This window comes from Lasioglossum baleicum, unplaced genomic scaffold (genome assembly GCF_051020765.1).
Source record: "Lasioglossum baleicum unplaced genomic scaffold, iyLasBale1 scaffold2536, whole genome shotgun sequence".
In the NCBI taxonomy this organism is placed as follows: Eukaryota; Metazoa; Arthropoda; class Insecta; order Hymenoptera; family Halictidae; genus Lasioglossum; species Lasioglossum baleicum.
In genome coordinates this window covers 1-18,501 of record NW_027471595.1, presented here as the reverse complement: position 1 = coordinate 18,501, position 18,501 = coordinate 1, and the positions used below count along the sequence as shown (strand labels likewise).

The 18,501-nt window shown below is 36.9% G+C and overlaps 1 protein-coding gene across 1 annotated transcript; it reads right to left on the bottom strand.

Moving 5' to 3' along the window:
• Positions 1–6,386: 6,386 nt before the first annotated feature.
• Positions 6,387–15,695, bottom strand: LOC143221499 (uncharacterized; the record flags this gene model as incomplete). Its single annotated transcript, XM_076446933.1, has 2 exons — positions 6,387–9,156; positions 15,188–15,695. Coding segments are annotated over 2 exons (3,278 nt in total), but the record flags the coding sequence as incomplete, so codon positions are not given.
• Between the last annotated feature and the right edge of the window lie 2,806 nt (positions 15,696–18,501).

Below are 18,501 nucleotides of genomic sequence, written 5' to 3'. Positions count from 1 at the left end.
GCTTTGCCGAGGGAAATGAGAAACAAATGACAGCAATCTAAAGAAACTAAAACTGAGATAGAGACGAAAATTTTGGACGATAAATCGTGTTAATAAAATACCTTAGAATGAAGACTATTAATTCGAGACTTCCGTGTCTTTAACCTGTGATCAATCGAAATCGCGTGTAACCCGATGTTTTCTAAAATTGTAATATCAACGATGTAAATCTACCAATCAAATGTTTGGAATGATTAATTCTTACGTAGAATCTTAGAATCCTATTATTTAAAAGTTTACATCTAAATGTAATAAATTTTCTTAACCCTTTGCACTCGAGAGACGACTCTCAGTCGCCATTTAATCAGACTCTAAAGATCGATATTAATTGATGTATCAAATTTAAAATTACCCTTCGATGCGTGGAATATCGAGATAAAATAATTCCATGTCTTAGTTTTCATAGGATTTCTTATTTATCGTTTTATAAATATTGTTAACTTTATGGTAGAAGATTTTTGAATTACTATTTTTCTGTAACGGAAAAATCACCGAGTGCAAAGGGTTAATATGCAATTTTATATTTCCGTGTATACAACTCTGTGTAGGATATTTGTACCTATAAGCTTGTCAAAGTAAACGGTACCTTATTAAAACTTTGATTACTTTCTTATAAACATACGATTAAAGACGGTGCACGTCGTTGAAGTTCATAGTCAAAACTTATATAGCAGCACACGTACTTAGAGAATTTTCAAACTCAATCTCCTCGAAAACAAAGCTTATACATATAAAGTGGCCGAAACAAGTTAGTGACACAAAGGAGAGGGGAAATTGGTCGAAAGTTTAAAATAAGAATTTAACAAACAGTCGAAGAAACTTTGACAAATATTTACCACAATTTTCCTACTCTTGGAATCGGAAACCCTTTGTGCTCGAAGAATTTTTTCCTGGTGAAATGTGAAATTTTATTAGTGAAATAAAATAAGAAATTTATTTGGGTTAAATTATCGAATTACGTCATTAAAATAAATAACGACTGAGAGTCGCCTCTCGAGTCTAAAGGGTTCAAATTAAGAAGCTTAACAAAATTTAATTAATATCTACTCCACTGTTAAAAATAAGTTTCTATTGGAATTGTGAAACCTAAACCGCTAAAAATAATTTTGTATACTCACGACAAAGAATCACGTTTAGTCTTTAGTTCGATATTAGTCTATACACATTTCACTAGCATTGGTATACCACGTAGACAACGAGAATACCCGAACGCTGTCGATCTTGCACGAATATCTAACGAAAAAGAAACTAACTCGTAGAAAAAGACATGGTGGTGAAATCCAACGGGATCGAAGGGAAGGAGCGCGAAGGATCTGATTCGAGGAAATTTCACGCGATAAAACGAGTGTTTGTAAAAACTGAACAAGAGGGGATCGGTCAGGCCTGTTGTTCCGAGAAACGCGGCCTGATCGAGGGGGAACTAGGGGCAAAAAACAGTCAGACGAAGAACGCCGCGCGATCTTTCGAGGGTATTCATTTCCTGAAATCTATTTCGTTGCCATATATAATAACAGCGAAGCGTGCTGGCTACTCGCGATCGTCGAACTACGAAGGAAATGAATCGTTAACGAACAAGGGTCGCCGAGATTGAGATTAATTGCCAGAGATGTCAAATCGAACCCTGTGGTGATCCACGGAAGTATAAGGAACCATAGTTACTATTTCAGTGCAAGAAACGCGATACTTTTCAAACGTATCTTTTTCCTCAAATTTGTTAAATTATAGCAATTTTATTTTGTAATAATTTCTAGTTAATTTTATACTTTTAATGTTAAAAGTAAATCGATATTAAACATGTATTTATATATATTTATATTTAATTATAGACATTTTATGAATTGTGGATCAAAGAGACAAAGGATAATGAACAGAAATAAGATTTATTAAAGAAGATTAAAATAGAATTTTATAGGGAATTTTTAATTTTTAAAATAAATTGGATTTAGGATGATTTTTATCCTGATAGCAAATATTTTCTGAGATATTTTATCTACGCATTTGGAATTATCTTAAATAACCAAAATGACGACTTGTTCTTTGGTCTAGTGAATCAACTAAGTTTAATTGTTTCCTTTCAAAAAGAAAATTTTCCACAGAAATATCTTAATCTACGATACAGATTAAAAATCTCTACCTTTCTTTGTTCGACCTTTGTATTCACAGAAGTGTTTCATAGATAAATAAATAACTATGGCTTGTCAGAGAAATATGCCATTCACTTCAACGAACTACCCACACTTTTACAAGTATCAATATATCTTTCTCCGCGACAAAATATTTTTCCATTCGACTATGAATAGTTTGCAAAAGAATTTCTAAAGATATTTCTAAATTTTTCGAGGTCTTTGAACTCTGTTACACGAAGAAACGACGATAGTGTATTCTTCCCTAGTATTTTTATATAAATAACAAGAAAAAATTGTAGAATTTCTGTTAAAAATTCATGAATCGCGTTGAGACATTTTTGTTAAGCTATTAATATTTTTGAATCATTTAATAACTAATAATATTATAATATTATTAATTAATAATTAGTTAATTAATATAATTAATAAATGCATTAGTTTTTATATTTACAATTTTAGAGTTATTTTTTGTTTGTTTTAATGTTTTTCTTCTTCGAAAACAATTTCTATTTCCTACTATTTACGTTTTACATAAATTCCAAAACCCTATTGCCATACTCTTCATAGTTTCTGACGCTAAACGTCCCCATTTCACGGAACGAAAGACTCGTGACTTTATGACATGTTCTATAACAATAAACTTAATATTCGCACGGATATTATGCTTCTGTACCGTCATCGGACAGACCCAGCAAACATTGCCTGCGTCCAAACATAAATACGTTATGACTTAATCAAGTGCAAATGACTCAGAGTCTGTCTCTAATCTTATCGAACCGATGTTTTTAAATCTTTGTAGACACCCCTTCAAAAGTACACGAGATTCTACAAACAATTGTCGTATCTTTTAATCTTCTTTAAACTCGCAACATATCTATATTTTCCAACTCTTTATTTTATTTACTGACCACTAGAAATATCACCGTGTTTACTATCTGACAATATACATAGGAGTTATTAATTTATAATTTTAAACCTTTGGTACAATATTTATACTACCAAGGGAAGAAAAAAATTAATTAGCATTTTATACATTTTAAATAAATTGTAATTAAATTCCAATTGAAGTGTTAATTAATATTTTTTCTAGATAGTATAAATATTGTACCAAACTTATAAAACTAGTTGTGACATTTATTGTAGAAATTTGAAAAGTTTTTATTAAATTATTGTAATATAGTTTTCATGCCACGATAAGTTTTAAAAAGGGATTAGGTATTGTATATATTACAAGAGGTACCATTCAACGAAATGTTGCCTATTTCTTTAGATTTCTATTTCTAGGAACATTTAAAGTCTGTATTGTACAGTGTGCTATTTCACATGGAGCAAGAATTAAAATAACGAATACCAGAATTGTTGTGGAAAAATAAGAGAAAGTCCTGAGAGTTTCAAGTGCATACACCAATCTGAAGAAATGCAGCCCCTATTTCTAAGTCACCTACATCTGCCACTTTATAACAAAATGCTCATTGAGCTAGATTTCTAATTAGACCATTGAAATATAATTCAGTTTAATTTCCTTTTATTATATGAACGGTTCACATGTTTCGGCTTAATGTAAGTTTACCTATACTCTAAATCAATTATAGTAATGTAGATTTATGAGTGCGAGTATATCCTAACTATGCACTGAAACAAACCATAGCTTTCCTAAATACCTTCTGTGAAAAAAGAAATGATTAATTAAATGCCACAATTTATAGCTCTCAAAAACAAATAAATTTCTTTTGTTTTATATCCCATTTTAGTCAGCTACAATTATTTTTAATTGTAAAATTAACTATAAAAGTAACGCTTAAATAAATGCTAATCTAAATAAATAAAATCAAACAATTTTTGTCTACAGGCGTCGAGAAATTTTAAGATCAAAATACTCTATCAAAAAGTTACATCTATCAAGAATAAAAAATATAAAAAGTGAGCCTGATATTACCTTTACTAACACAAATCCAACAACATATCACCACTTTAACTAAAACTATCATAATAAATAATTACCTTTTCTCTATAATATGAACGAAATTATAACTTCTACACGATTTATTTTTATCTCATTTCCAACCACGAAACAGCAGTAAAATTCTCACAAAAATCCACAAAACCAAAACAATTTTAAAATTTCCAAACCATCTACAAAAAAAAAACTCAATAAATAATCACCTGAATCTAGTCTCGTCAACTATACCTAGAACGCGTCAGAGAATGTCCCTATTTCCCTAGCACCCCGGTTTAGCGCCCCCCTAAAACGTCGCGACGTTCCGATCTCCGGACGCACCGATCCTCGATCGAGTTTCCAGGGGGGAAACGCTTCGTTAGAAGAAGAGGGATACGATAAAGGTTAAACGACGCCGTTTGCCGTTACAGAATGCAATTAGGTCGAATTACGTCAAAACGACACGGAATGGGGCGAGAGTGAAATTCAATTAAGAGAGGCGAACTGGTTCCTCTGTGCGCTCATAGCGGAAAGCAAGGAATCGTAGGAGGCCGATGATCGGAATGCACGCGCGAACGAGAGTGAAATCCAATCGATCGGATGAGAAGCCTGATTAAGGAGAGGAATTAGACGCGGCACGCGGCACGAATCGCCGAGAAAAGTAGCCGATAAACGGCTCGTAATTGGCCCAGAAATTTATGCGTCCCGACGCGGGATACCGCTGCAATCAAATACCGGTGAAATCAAACCGAACGGGAAGAGTGGGTGGAAGAGCAGCTGTTCGTCGACTCCGGTCGCCATTACGAAAGCCTACTCGTCGGTATCGCTGACCTCGTTGCTTGCTTAGTAGAGAAAAGTACGGAAATGAATTGCCGAGGTATTTGTAAAAATCGTAAAAATACTTTTCGTGAAATTTAATTGAGAGGTAGAAAAACAAATTTAATTGGCTCGGCGCAAGAAGTGATCGGGTGGTATCGCGTAAACGTTTGAGGAATTTTTATGAATTTTTATATAAGTCTACGTGTATGACAGTATCCGTGATACCAAGACGTCTAATAGCAGTAAAAGTTGTTTGAAAATATTTCCTTCTGATTTCTACTACGTATCAGAACATTATTCACGTCGGTGTCAATAGTAATTATTTAATGAAATAATGATACGAGAGATAGGAATAATAATAGATCTGAGCATCAAAGTATTTCTAGTCATTCCCATTCACTTAAATTCATATTCACCGTTGTCATCAATTTCTCTATCGCTAGCTTTCTCGAGTACTCTCTCTCCTCCATCAAATAATTTGTCAAATCAACTAACACATTCATCTGGTAAAAACTATCTAAATCTCAATTTAACCCATTCACTGCCAGGGAAATTTGGAGATTGACTGACCTCGGACACCTAACGATATTTAATTTCAGTTATACTGTTAAAATAACATTCACTTTTCTTAATAATTCCTAACACAAACAGTTGTAAACTTATTCCGTGACCAATCTACTACACGAGATATCTCGTGGTTGGCAGTGAATGGGTTAAGATAACTAATCCTAACCTCTATTTCCGTAGATATTAAACTAAACTTGAAACACTTCTCTGAACATAGGATCGAATGGACGCGAAAAAGACACGCAGCAAATTCACGCCCTCTACCCGATCGTACTAAAAACCAACGTGTTCAAACCGTGTAATACAACACTGAAGTGTACAAAAGCTGCACACTGACAGCAAGACAGTGGACATAACACGATCGAAAGCAGACGTACATGGACACGTAGAAGTTAGATTCTTTCATAATCGGCTAATTATGTAACACATATTACGTTATAGGCTTTCGAGCAAACGACTGCACGATTTTGCATTGGAGGTTAGATTACAGCCCGCGAAACGCGCACCGAAGTTTATTGTTTCACGGATGCGAATATCTCGGCAACATTTGTTCGTCGTCTGCTGGTAGCATGTACCGGGAACGTTAAATAAACGACAGTTAGAATTCGAAATGGCACCGGCAGATTTTCCGCTGGCGGAAAGATAAATGTTTACGCGCGGAAGCCATAGAAGGCGGCACAAACCGTGATTCACTGCTGCTTCTATATGCCCGCGCGAAACCGTGTAAACAATCGGTGAGGTCAAAGTCAACGCGATCGACGCGACGCCGAGTGGAAACGGAAGGGAAACGGAGCGCGAAACAATGCGCGTTCTCACGGCGGAAATAATAGAACGGCCGATTCATCGAAATTGATCCGGCCGCAAAGAGCAACCCGCGTTTATGCGAATAAAATTACCGCTCACCTAATACTGGAGGAACTTCGTTGAACGTCGGCAACAGTCCTGCCATTCCCAGTGTCCGTTCTGCTCTCCAAAGCTACATTCTGCTCCTGTTTCTGCCTCTCCTCGTCCGGAGGGTGCAACGGAATAATGATATAGTCCGGCTCTTTCTTAACCTTCTCCTCTGTCACCTTCGCGCGATTCACTTGGCCGATGGTATCACTCTTTTTCTGCACCTCGGACCGCGGCACTTTTGATCTACCACTGAACCGAAGTCTCGAGAATCGCTGAAGGAATCCACCGAGACCACCCTTCTTTCTCTCTTCTTTCACCGTTGCCGCGGACGACGCGTCGACGACCATGTTCCGTTGAAATCTCGCCGCGGAACTGTCGCTCTTGGCGATTGGTGGCGCGACGAACGGCCGTGTTTTCGTGGTGGTCGTCGTGGCCGACATAGTCGCGTGGCCGTCGTGCTTCTCGTCTACCCTGGCCACCGCGGTTCTTTCCGCGGCGTTCTCCTCGTCACGTTTGTCGCGATCACCGCGATGATTCGTATCAACTGCCACGGCCACTGCTGGATTCCCACTCCGTTCACTCGCTTCCAGGCCGTCGCTATTGCCGCCGCTGCCGAGTGGGGGGGAACGAACACCGTGGACAGTGTGTCCCCTCGCTGCTTCCGTTCCCTCCTTCTCCTTCTCTTCCTTCTCTCTCTCCTTCGTCTCCAGCATCGGCTGCCGTTGCTCCTGCCTCGCCGTCTCCTCTGTCTCCGTCTTCTTCGTAACCTTTTCCAACCGAGCCTCCTTCTCCGCGGTCTGCTTTTCCACTATGACCCTCCATAACAGTTCTCCGCCGTTTCTACCGTTGCACGGCGATACCGACGGACGACTTTCGTTTTTACTTCCGTCGCTCTCGTCTCTACCCCTTCTCTCCGCCATTCCCGGTCGACGATCCGCCGGCTGATCCTCTTGTTGCTGCAACCGCACTATTTTTTCCGGGTAAAAGTCACCGATGAACGACTTCTTCGACAAGCTTGTCTCATTCGCGTTCTCCTGTTCGTTCTCCCTCGTCGCTGCGACGTTTTCGTGGTCCAGGGACGGTTCCTGGTGCGCGCCAGTCTCCTCGCGCCCCTCGGGGCTGGAAGTTCCTATGGGTTTGGTTTCCAAGCAGGGTAAATCTATCTCGTCGTCTACTAAGGCATGGGTACTAGCATCGTCTCCATAGGCTGAAAATGGATCCGAGTTTTTTTTTATCTGACTCAACAGCGTTTCCTCCGGTTGCTTCTTCAAACGTTGGCCCAACTGATTGATGGGGATCCTGGTGAACGGAGCCATGGAGAATTGGGCAGAGATGTTTCCCGTGGACTTGGAGTATCGTTTAGTGTCAGCGTAAGGCTCGCTGTGCTGGTAGCTGCTGAGATTCGACGTCGAGTTGCTGCTCATCTGTTGCACCAGATCCGAGACCCTGAGTCTGGAGGATCGACCGGAACCAGGCTCCTCCAGTTCGTCGCACGCGTCCATCCTCTGGAAAGCACCTCTGGAGGACTGGACGGCCTTGATGTAGTCGCACTGTTGAGCCAGCTCGTAACTGGCGTTGTTCAACACTCGTTTACGTCCACTGGACACACTCTTCAGCGACTTCTCACCGATATCCTTCCCGTACTTGTTTACCCAGAAGTTCCTCTCGTCCACCTCGAACTGCTGAGCTAGCTCGTAGCTCGCGTTGTTCTTCACCTTCCACGGCCGTTGCTTGCCCGAAGGGGTCCTCTGAATCCCATCCTTGCCGTTCGAGGTAGCCTCCTCGACCTCGCGTTTCAACTGTTTGATCGCCTCGTCCACTGAACCGTCCACGTCGTTCTCCATCGCGATCGCCATGTCGAGCACGCAGTTCCCACGATCCTGAGTCTTCACCGTGGAAGTCACTTGTTTCTTCTCTCGTGGTTTGGGACAGTGTTGATCCACGCACTCATCGTCCTCTTCGGATCTCTCGAGGTCCATTTTGCCGTCTACCATGGCGTTCTGAGATCCTTGGGTTCTAACCGAACTCGTCAGCGAGTTGTTGGCTTGGTCCTCGTCGATGCTAGGCTGCTCGGGTTTCTCGGGGTTGTGTTTCTTCTCTTGGACGCTGGTCGCATCCGCCATTTCGCGATGATCGTGCTGGAGGCTCACTCTAGAGCAGCGCGTGTCATCGTGGTCAGACTGGACGCCGCAGAGGTTCAAGTCGACGGGCACGCTGGCTACTCTGGTGTAGTTCTCGAAGAGGTTGGAGGTAGAGACGAAGGAGGTGGCCAAGGAGCGTGGACCGTGTGCTGACTCGGTGACGCTGCTAGGCAGACTGGGCGCGCTTTGGGATTTATCCGTGAATCTAAAATTAAAGCAGTCCTCGTTGCTCCACCCTTGACGCTGGTGCTGCTCGTGGAGCTGCTGCTGCGGCTGATGATGGTGGTAATGATGATGATGATGATGATCGGCGACCATATTGTTGCGACCGTGCGCCATACTGCCGGCTATATTTAACCTGGTCTGCAGCAGACGAAACGAACCCGACACGGCCGCCTGGCCAGACTTCAGGTCCAACAATGTGTCCCTCTTCGATTCCACGCCGATCTCTCGTAGGTCTATGGTGTTTCGGTAGTCTAACGACGTCGCGTAGTTGCACGCCGTGTCCCCGAACACCATCAGTCGATCGTCCAGCTCCGTGCTGGCTCGACTCTCGTTCAGTATGTGATCCTCGTCCTCGAGGTCGTCGTCGCCATCCTCGTCCTCGTAATCGTCGTCGTCGTGCCAAAAGTCCCTGAATCCCATGGAAATCAAATCTTTTAGATGGTTAAGTGTGAATTTTCATGGTTATCGGAATTATAGTGGAATTTCGGAAGTTTTTCTGCCTTTTTTCTGCGGGAGTCTCTTTTCTATGGAATTATTTATTTTTGAAAGCTTGCCAAAAGTCCCCGAATCCCATGGAAATCAAATTTTTAAGATGGTTAAGTGTGAATTTTCATGATTATTGGAATTATAGTGGAATTTTAGAAATTTTTCTGTCTATTTTGTGGGGGAGTTTCTTTTCTATGGAATTATTTATTTTTGAAAGCTTGCCAAAAGTTCCCGAATCCCATGGAAATCAAATTTTTAAGATGGTTAAGTGTGAATTTTCATGATTATTGGAATTATAGTGGAATTTTAGAAATTTTTCTGTCTATTTTGTGGGGGAGTTTCTTTTCTATGGAATTATTTATTTTTGAAAGCTTGCCAAAAGTTCCCGAATCCCATGGAAATCAAATTTTTAAGATGGTTAAGTGTGAATTTTCAAGGTTATTGGAATTATAGTGGAATTTCGGAAGTTTTTTTGCCTTTTTTCTGGGGAAATCTCTTTTCCATGGAATTATGTATTTTTGGAAACTTACCAACAGTCCCTGAATCCCATGAAAATCAAATTTTTAAGATGGTTAAGTGTGAATTTTCAAGGTTATTGGAATTATAGTGGAATTTTGGAAGTTTTTCTGCCTTTTTTCTGGGGAAATCTCTTTTCCATGGAATTATGTATTTTTGGAATCTTGCCAAAAGTCCCTAAATCCCATGGAAATCAAATTTTTCGGCTGATTAGCCATGCGTATCTTAGGTTTAGTATAAGTGTGAATTTTCATGGTTATTGGAATTATAGCGGAATTTTGAAAGCTTTCCTGCCTTTTTCATGGGAGTTTCTTTTTTCTATGGAATTATATATATTTCTATCATTGACACTTTGCTATATACTGTAAGTATATGCTTGGAGAATATTTGGAAAGATTTAAAAATTTCTTTTTAATCATTATTTATGGTGAAGTCAATATTAAATATCTCTTTTAATTGTTGCCAATTTATTAGATATCTTAATTATACATACAGAATTTTTGAAGTTTCTGATTATTATTTATAGGGCCCCAATACCGAGATTTTCCTTTATGTCACGAATACTAGAATTTCATGGAGAAAATACTGTTATTTTTATGGTTACTTGCAGTGTAGTTATGCATTTCTATTAGCAATTATTACCAGGGTATGCTTGGAGAATAATTGATATATTTTTATGAATCTTGGCAACTGTTAGGTTTGGATAATGCATTCGCATACATATTCCATTACTTATAACAAGTAGCTAATTAGAGCTTCATTTTCTAATTCAACAACCATAGATCAATAACAGTTACTAATAAATCATTTGCTAAAGTAGCGCAACAAAATACGGTATCCACTGCGATAAATAAATGATATAACATTCCTACATATATATATATCACCTTGACCAGCCAGTATCTTTGAATTTTTACCGTAAATAGTGTCCCATTTTTAATATAAAAAATTCTCTTAATTGAAATTATTCATTATTCGCCAAACATTCCATGCCACTTAAGATCAATACATTATTTAACAAAACTTCTCCACTAAACCCAATAATACGTAATTCCTAACCCAACAAAATATCAAAATCCATAATTAAATCAAACGATATCAAAAAAATCTGAGACAAGCAAATTTCGCGTGAAAATCTCTTTTAAAAAAGGTTTCGAACATCGTTCTCGACACCGAAAAAACAAGACAGACGGCAGACGCATTGACAAAGATGTCGGATTAATTTAGCTGGATCAATTCTGGGAAGAACAAGGGGCCCCGGGGAGCGCGAGAACGATAGGGCAATCAGGATGAGACATTGGCGCGCGTAATTTCGGATGTTCCCCGAATTAAAAGTAAAAGTCAAGGAGGTCTATTCAGGGTCGTGATTGCGGTAACTTGGCCAGAGAACGAGGGTCATGCAGCGAGCTCTCGAGACCGGGAGCCGTTGCCAAGGCGAATCCTACGACCTCCGCTCGGACAATCGCGAAATGTTGTTTATCTGTCGCGTAACGTCTCGAACGCGCGCGAAAGCCACGCGAGAATCGCAAATTCCCCGATGATTAAAACGTCGGAAATAATCGCAGCGTTGCCCGGTTAACTGTCACGCGCGCGACAGTTATCCGGGCGCGTCGCATGTCAGTCTCGAAATCAGAGAGAGAGAGAGAGAGAAAGAGTTAAATAGATAGATAGATAGATAGATAGATAGATAGATAGATAGATAGATAGATAAATAGATAGATAAATAGATAAATAGATAAATTGATAAATAGATATATAGATAAATAGATAGATAAATAAATAGATAAATAGATATATAGATATATAGATATATAGATATATAGATATATAGATAAATAGATAGATAAATAAATAGATAAATAAATAAATAGATATATAGATATATACATAAGTAGATAAATAGATAAATAGATATATAGATAAATAGATAGATAGATAAATAGATATATAGATATATAGATAAATAGATAGATAAATAAATATATATAGAGAGGGAGAGAGAGTGAGGAGGAGAGGAGAGGAGAGAAGAGAGTGACCTAAGCGGTTACGAGTCCGCGACTGTTAAGCGGGCGCTACCATACGTGTATTAGGCAACTGTATTCACTATGGTAGGACAAATGATAAATTGTCCTAAAATAATTAAAATTATCCTAAATATAATTATAAATATAATTTCTCAAATATCGGGAAACGTTGGTTCGAATAATATACAGGGTGTCTCGAATGAACGAGTGTCGAAATTTTGATGTTCGTCGATTATAAAAGAGTGACAGGTTAGGAAGAAATTATCGGTTTCAACGCGATCAATTTTGTTTCCCTCGTTTTACGTGTAAAGGTGATTTTTAGCGTTTAAGATCTAATTATACGCGGCTGAGTTCGTTTTATTACCAGCTGCGATATTGCATTGATGGAAATATACAGTCTCGTTTCGAAAATTGTTTATCGCTCAATTAAGCAACAATTTATTTAAGAATTTATACTTAGGTGACTTTGGAAAAGAATTTTGTTCTTCTGTTCCGTTTTGAAAATTGTTTATCAATCAATTAATCAATAATTTATTTAAAAATTCTACTTAGGTGACTTTGGAAAAGAATTTTGTTCTACTGTTCCGTTTCGAAAATTGTTTATCGCTCAATTAAGCAACAATTTATTTAAAAATTTTTAATTAGGTAACTTTGATAAAGAATTTTGTTTCATTGTAATATTCGTCTCGTGAAATCATGCAACTTTCGTATCGTCAAAAATAGCGGAGATATTACGTGTATTCGAGATAAAGAAAAAGAACACTCTGTATATAGGTGCGCTGCAATTAGCAGAAATAAATGATGTTACATATTTTACAATTTTATACAGCTTTCATTCATTCCTATGTATGATGAATTTGGAAAATGCAACTGCATTATACTAGTATATAATTTCTTTGTATAAATCATTTTTCTGAATCATTCGTCCATGAAAATTATGGCAATATTATCCTAAATCGAACTATCTATGAAACAGTATGAACTTTTTTAAACAATCTTTTTCTTTCTATTATTTGGTATTATACAATATTAATAGATTTAATCAATTTATATTCATTTTGTTAATATTATAATTATTTTTAAATTAAATTCATGGTCTTTTTTCAAGAAAATACGTAGTCTTCTTTACCCGTAAATCAGACGGATCTGCATGAAGATATATATACAAAAAAACCTAGTGTTAAATACCTAGATCTGCAAACTAGTGTCCCTAGATGCACGTCGACAGTGACACCAGTGACGGTGTAATTTGGTACCAACCAAAACCACGTTTCGATACGATAATTCACGAAATCGTTACATCGTTCTAACCAACTACACTCCATGATAAATCTTAATAAATTTATGACCACGTGACTATTATAAAACGTGTAAATTATAGTGGAACTCGTATTATCTGGATTGTTATTCGAACATTTTATCGGCTGGATACTCTATCATCCCAATAGCATAGTATGAAACAGGCATTACGTGCGTTAACGTCTCGTGTGTAATTGGACCCAGAGGGAATGCGTGATAATAACTGTTAAAACGAAACGGGAGATAGTTCACTAGCCAGAGCACGATAAGAGCGTTACGGAAGTGAGAAAAATAGACAACGCTGAAAGTATTCAAAATTTGGTGAATTCATGACAATAGAGAAGAATTGGATGTAAAATCGAACGAAATAAAGTATTTATACTGCAGTCCGTTCTTTGTTGCCGATGACACTTTTTTACAAATATGAAAATAAACGTTATGAAGAAACAGAGTTCTTTTATTTGAGAATAAATTATCCTATGCACACCTGTACAGTCACTCGCAAAATTGCTCGAACACTTGTGCTTAATTTTCGTTAATAAAAATTGGGTTCACTCGTTGAACTCAAATTTTGTACCTGATGTACCTGATGTAACCCACGAGTCTCAGAAATGAGCAGAAAAAATTAAAAAAAAAAATTTAAGGATAATAAAAAATTAGGAAAATATTGGATAGAAATATGTCGACGAAAATTTTTGAATTTGTCGAAGTGAAAGGCACGAGCATTGTAATTAATGGTAATAATGATCTGATTAAGTGTTAATGTAATGACTCGAAATTTAAAATTTTTAATTCAGTGATTCCATACTTCGATGATTCAATGTTTCAAAAAATCAAAAATTCACTAATTCGATAATCTAAAAATCAAAAATTCACTAATTCGATAATCTAAAAATCAAAAACTCAATCATTCAATCATTTAAAATTCAGATTCAAATGCATGTGCAAATAGTTCACATTTTCACTCGAATATCTTCGTAAAAAATATATGCACGCACTTAATAAATTTTCTCAATGAATTTTTCAAATTTGTGACACTTTTTCTAATTTAACTTGAATATTCTCAATTTTTTCTTTATCTATTTTACTAAAAAGGTAATATCATTTTGTAAATTCAACTTTAACTCGAGTATTTCTCACGTTAATAACTCGAGAATCGAATTATTTCAGAGAGTTTTGCGAGGGACTGTACATGTCCGTGGATGGTAACAATTATCAATCAAACGCTAAAATATAGAGTGGTTAACTATGGTTAAAGCGAATATATGTGTGTGCAAATGAATATAGTCTACGCCTTTGAACTTGCATTTGAGATAATTGCACACAGATGGCTATAGTGAGTCGTATAAGCCAGTTTAATGTAAGCTTTGAACAAATGACAAATAATAGTGCTAAGTGTAAGTCACACTTGCTCCTAATGGGAACGTTAAATATCATAACGAGAAGGAAACATTTCAAGTATTTCCTTGAAAAAATAATCTACAAACTTAATTTCGAAATTTCTGAAAATGAAAAAACTTCAACTCTAATCAAGAATATAATTTTTATTCCATTATATTATTCACTTAATTTTAATTTTTCCTACAAAAACAATTAATTTTAGAATTTTCCTTAGAAATTCTAGTTCCGAAAAAATTAACATCTAAATTATCAAAGTTTGAAATACACTTTTCCACAAAATTTTTAAAAAATTCATCTACAAATCTAACTGAATTCAATTCTCAAATTTTTAAAAATGAAAAAATTCCAATTTGGAGAATAAAATAGAAGAATAAAATTATCATTACTTAACATTATTCATTTCACACGCCATTAGAAATTTCGTTTCCAGAAATAATCAAAATTTACTAAAAAAAGAAAGAAAGATACAATTGTAAATTCACAATGCTACCTCGATCACTATCAAAATAAAATCTAAACAAAAATAAAATCTAACAATGAATCTCCCATAGTTCCAAACCCATATTCAGACAAACACAAAAAAATCCCTAGTTCTGTTTAAAAACCTTCTGTCATCGTTCCTCATGAAAAACAAACCTAAAGTTATCACATTATCTCAAACCAGTAAACCACCACAAAAGAAAAGAAAAAGAAAATACACAAAATGAACATTACCTAGGACGATGGTATCCGTTTGTGCGTGTCCTTGAGAGCTCCGCGTTTCGTTTCAGGTACAAGGGTGTGAATCCATTGGTGAGACCACCGTGGCCGAACTCTTCCTCCTTCTGACAGGTGTCCAAGCTCTCGAAGCTACGATAAGGTCTGATCCTCGGGAAATGATCGGCAGGATTGGCAAATCCGTTTGGCAGGGCCTTCTCGTAGTCCTGCTCGAGGCTGTCAGGCGACGTGTTCTCCGGATGAGACGCGTTCGACCGATTCGGGTACTCCAAGGAGTCGAAGCTGTAGCTAGATGGCGACAGCGTGGCGCAGGTCCTCTCGAGGGACTCGAACTGCAAGAGAGAGCTGGATCTGGAAGAGGCTGACGATCTGGATGACCTGGGCGATGCCGGGTAATCGTCGAACGTCACCTGGTGTTCTCTGTCGGTGGCGCTAGTGTGCTTGCGACGCCTCTTCTTCGGCACCACGGAATTGCACTCGCTCCCGCTGCCGTCCAGCCTCTCGTCTTCCGAGAAATCGGTAACAAATACGAAACGATCAACGAGCTGGCGGGAGAGGTGTCTACGGGATGCGTGACTCTAATGACTTGGGTATCGAGAGAGTAAAAGCGAGACGATACTCTGGCCTAAACCTACTTTCTGGCACTCCGGTCACTCTGGGATTGAAATGCAAAGGTATTATTGCTGGGATCGAGTGTTTTGAAGAGTATCGTGAAGGGGAAATTGGTAGGTTCGGTTTTAGGACTAAGTCGACACTTTTTTTTTCCGTATGTCCAAAAGGAAAAATTAGTGTTTTGGTTTGTTCAAATACTGAAAAGGACGAAGATCGAGGAATATCGTGAAGAGAAAATTGGTAAGTTCTGTTTTAGGAGTAAATCGAAATTTTTATTTCCATATGTCCGAGAGAAAAAATTAGTGTTTTGGTTTGTTCAAATGCTAAAAAGGACGAGGATCGAGGAATATCGCGAAGAGAAAATTGGTAGGTTCGGTTTTAGGAGTAAGTCGACACTTTTTATTTCCGTATGTCCAAAAGAAAAAATTAGTGTTTTGGTTTGTTCAAATACTAAAAAGGACGAGGGTCGGGGAGTATCGTAAAGGGAAAATTAGTAAGTTTTGTTTTAGGAGTAAATCGACATTTTTTATTTCCTTATGTCCAAGAGAAAAAAATAGTGTTTTGGTTTGTTCAAATGCTAAAAAGGACGAGGATCGGGGGGTATAATGAAAGAAAAATTGGGAAGTTCTGTCTTAGGAATAAATCGAAATTTCCTATTTCCATATGACCAAGAAAAAAAAATTAGTGTTTTGCTTTGTTCAAATGCTAAAAAGGCCGAAAATCGGGGGTGAAGAAAAAATTGGTAAGTTCTGTCTTAAGACAAAGTGGACATTTTTTATTCCCCATATCCAAGACGAAAAATTAGTGTTTTGGTTTGCTCAAATGCTATAAAGGTCGAGAATCGGGAATGAAGGAAAAATTGGTAAGTTTTGTCTTACGACTAAGTCGACATTTTTTATTTCCGTATGTCTAAGAGGAAAAATTAGTGCTTTGGTTTGTTCGAATGTTAATGAAAATTAAAATCGGAGTGTCTTATTTTTTAAACGTTGAAGATAGAAAAAGTTGGTGCTTTGGTCTGTCAAATGTGAAAAATAAAAGACGGTTTTCAGGGAATTAAAATATTTTATTTTTAAACATTCAAGACGAGAAATTGGGGATTGGGTCATTCAAGCATTTTTCATTTTCTAATTTTCGAAACACTAAAATTTTCGAATTTTAAATACTAATAGATTTTGAATATCTTAAGATTAGAAAGGAAAATTTGATTATGGTATATCATTTATGAAAATGGTAAATTGACATTTTTTATTTCCCTATGTTAAAGGGGAAAAATTAGTGTTTTGATCTCTCAAGCCTTGAAAATACAAAACAGGGATTAAGATTTTTGATTTTTTAAACATTGAAGACTACAGATTGGTGTGTTTCATTTTTCAAACAATAATAATGGACTAATTACTAATTAATAATAGAGGATTAATTAGAAAAGAATTAAATGTACTGAGATTCTCAAGAACTTCGATACTTTTAGTGTTTTCTGTGATTTTGTTCGTAATTTTTCAGTGATTAGATTAAGAATTTCATGTACAATGAATGCATATGCACCGTCGAGAGAAGAAGATGCAAGTTACAAGATATTCAAATTAAAACTAGAAGGAATAAACTTTTTAACATCAATTAATTCACACCTGTGAAGATAATTTAGAAAATCATACAAAGTGCGAACACTGAATAAAACAGCTCGTTAATTTAATTAAACACGCAAATATCCGATTCGAATCTTAAAATAATATCGTTTTTAAATTTACATACTAAAAATGAAACTTTTCAATGCAAACACTTGATAAACCACCTCGTCAATTTTTAATACACCTTTATAATAATTTCATTCTCGAACTATAAAAAAAAGAATTATACGGAAACTTAATAAAACAATTCGCCAATTTTCAACGCAAAAAAATTTATCATTATTAAACTAATAATGACATTAAAAAAAAATATATATAAATAAAATGATCAAAATAATCTACTTCTTATTTCTGTACTTTTATTTATTTATTTCCATTATATGACTTTGATCGATATTAATCTCGTTAATAATGTTGATAAAACAGCTGATTAATTTTCAAAACTCGAACTCGATCTATCTACTCTCAAACTTAAAAAAAAAAAATGGAAAAAACCGGGTAAATAAATCTGAAAAATCCAGTAAAGAAATCAGTGACAAGACTGTAAACAAAATACAACGGCAGTGGTAAGAAAATTACACAAATATGTGAAACACAAAACACCAGAATACAGACATAAGAGTATAATAAACACAGCCTTGTATACAGATTCCGAGCTACTAATTGCGCTTTCGCTCGAGACACTATGCTCCGGCCTATACACGAAAGTCCACGGCATAATTACGTCTAATTGCGTCTACTCATTAACGATCGTAAAAACCGCAAAGCTACGCGTAATTAAATCCGACATCGACTGAGTCCGCATCATCTTTATTGCGCGGGGAATCACCGCTCTTTCTTTAATCCCAGAATCCCCTCTGTCGGTAAAACCAAATATCCCTAGGATCAGGCGAGCAACGTGGCGCCAACGTCCAGGCTAATTGATTTCAGCCGTGTAAATCCATCGACCATGCTGGTGAAAATCAAAATTCCCTACTGGAACAAACACGTTTTTCACGTGGATTTTATCTCCGAAATAACGGTTTATTAATTTCCTTTTTTTGAGGTTAGAATCACCAATCTATAATGAATGGA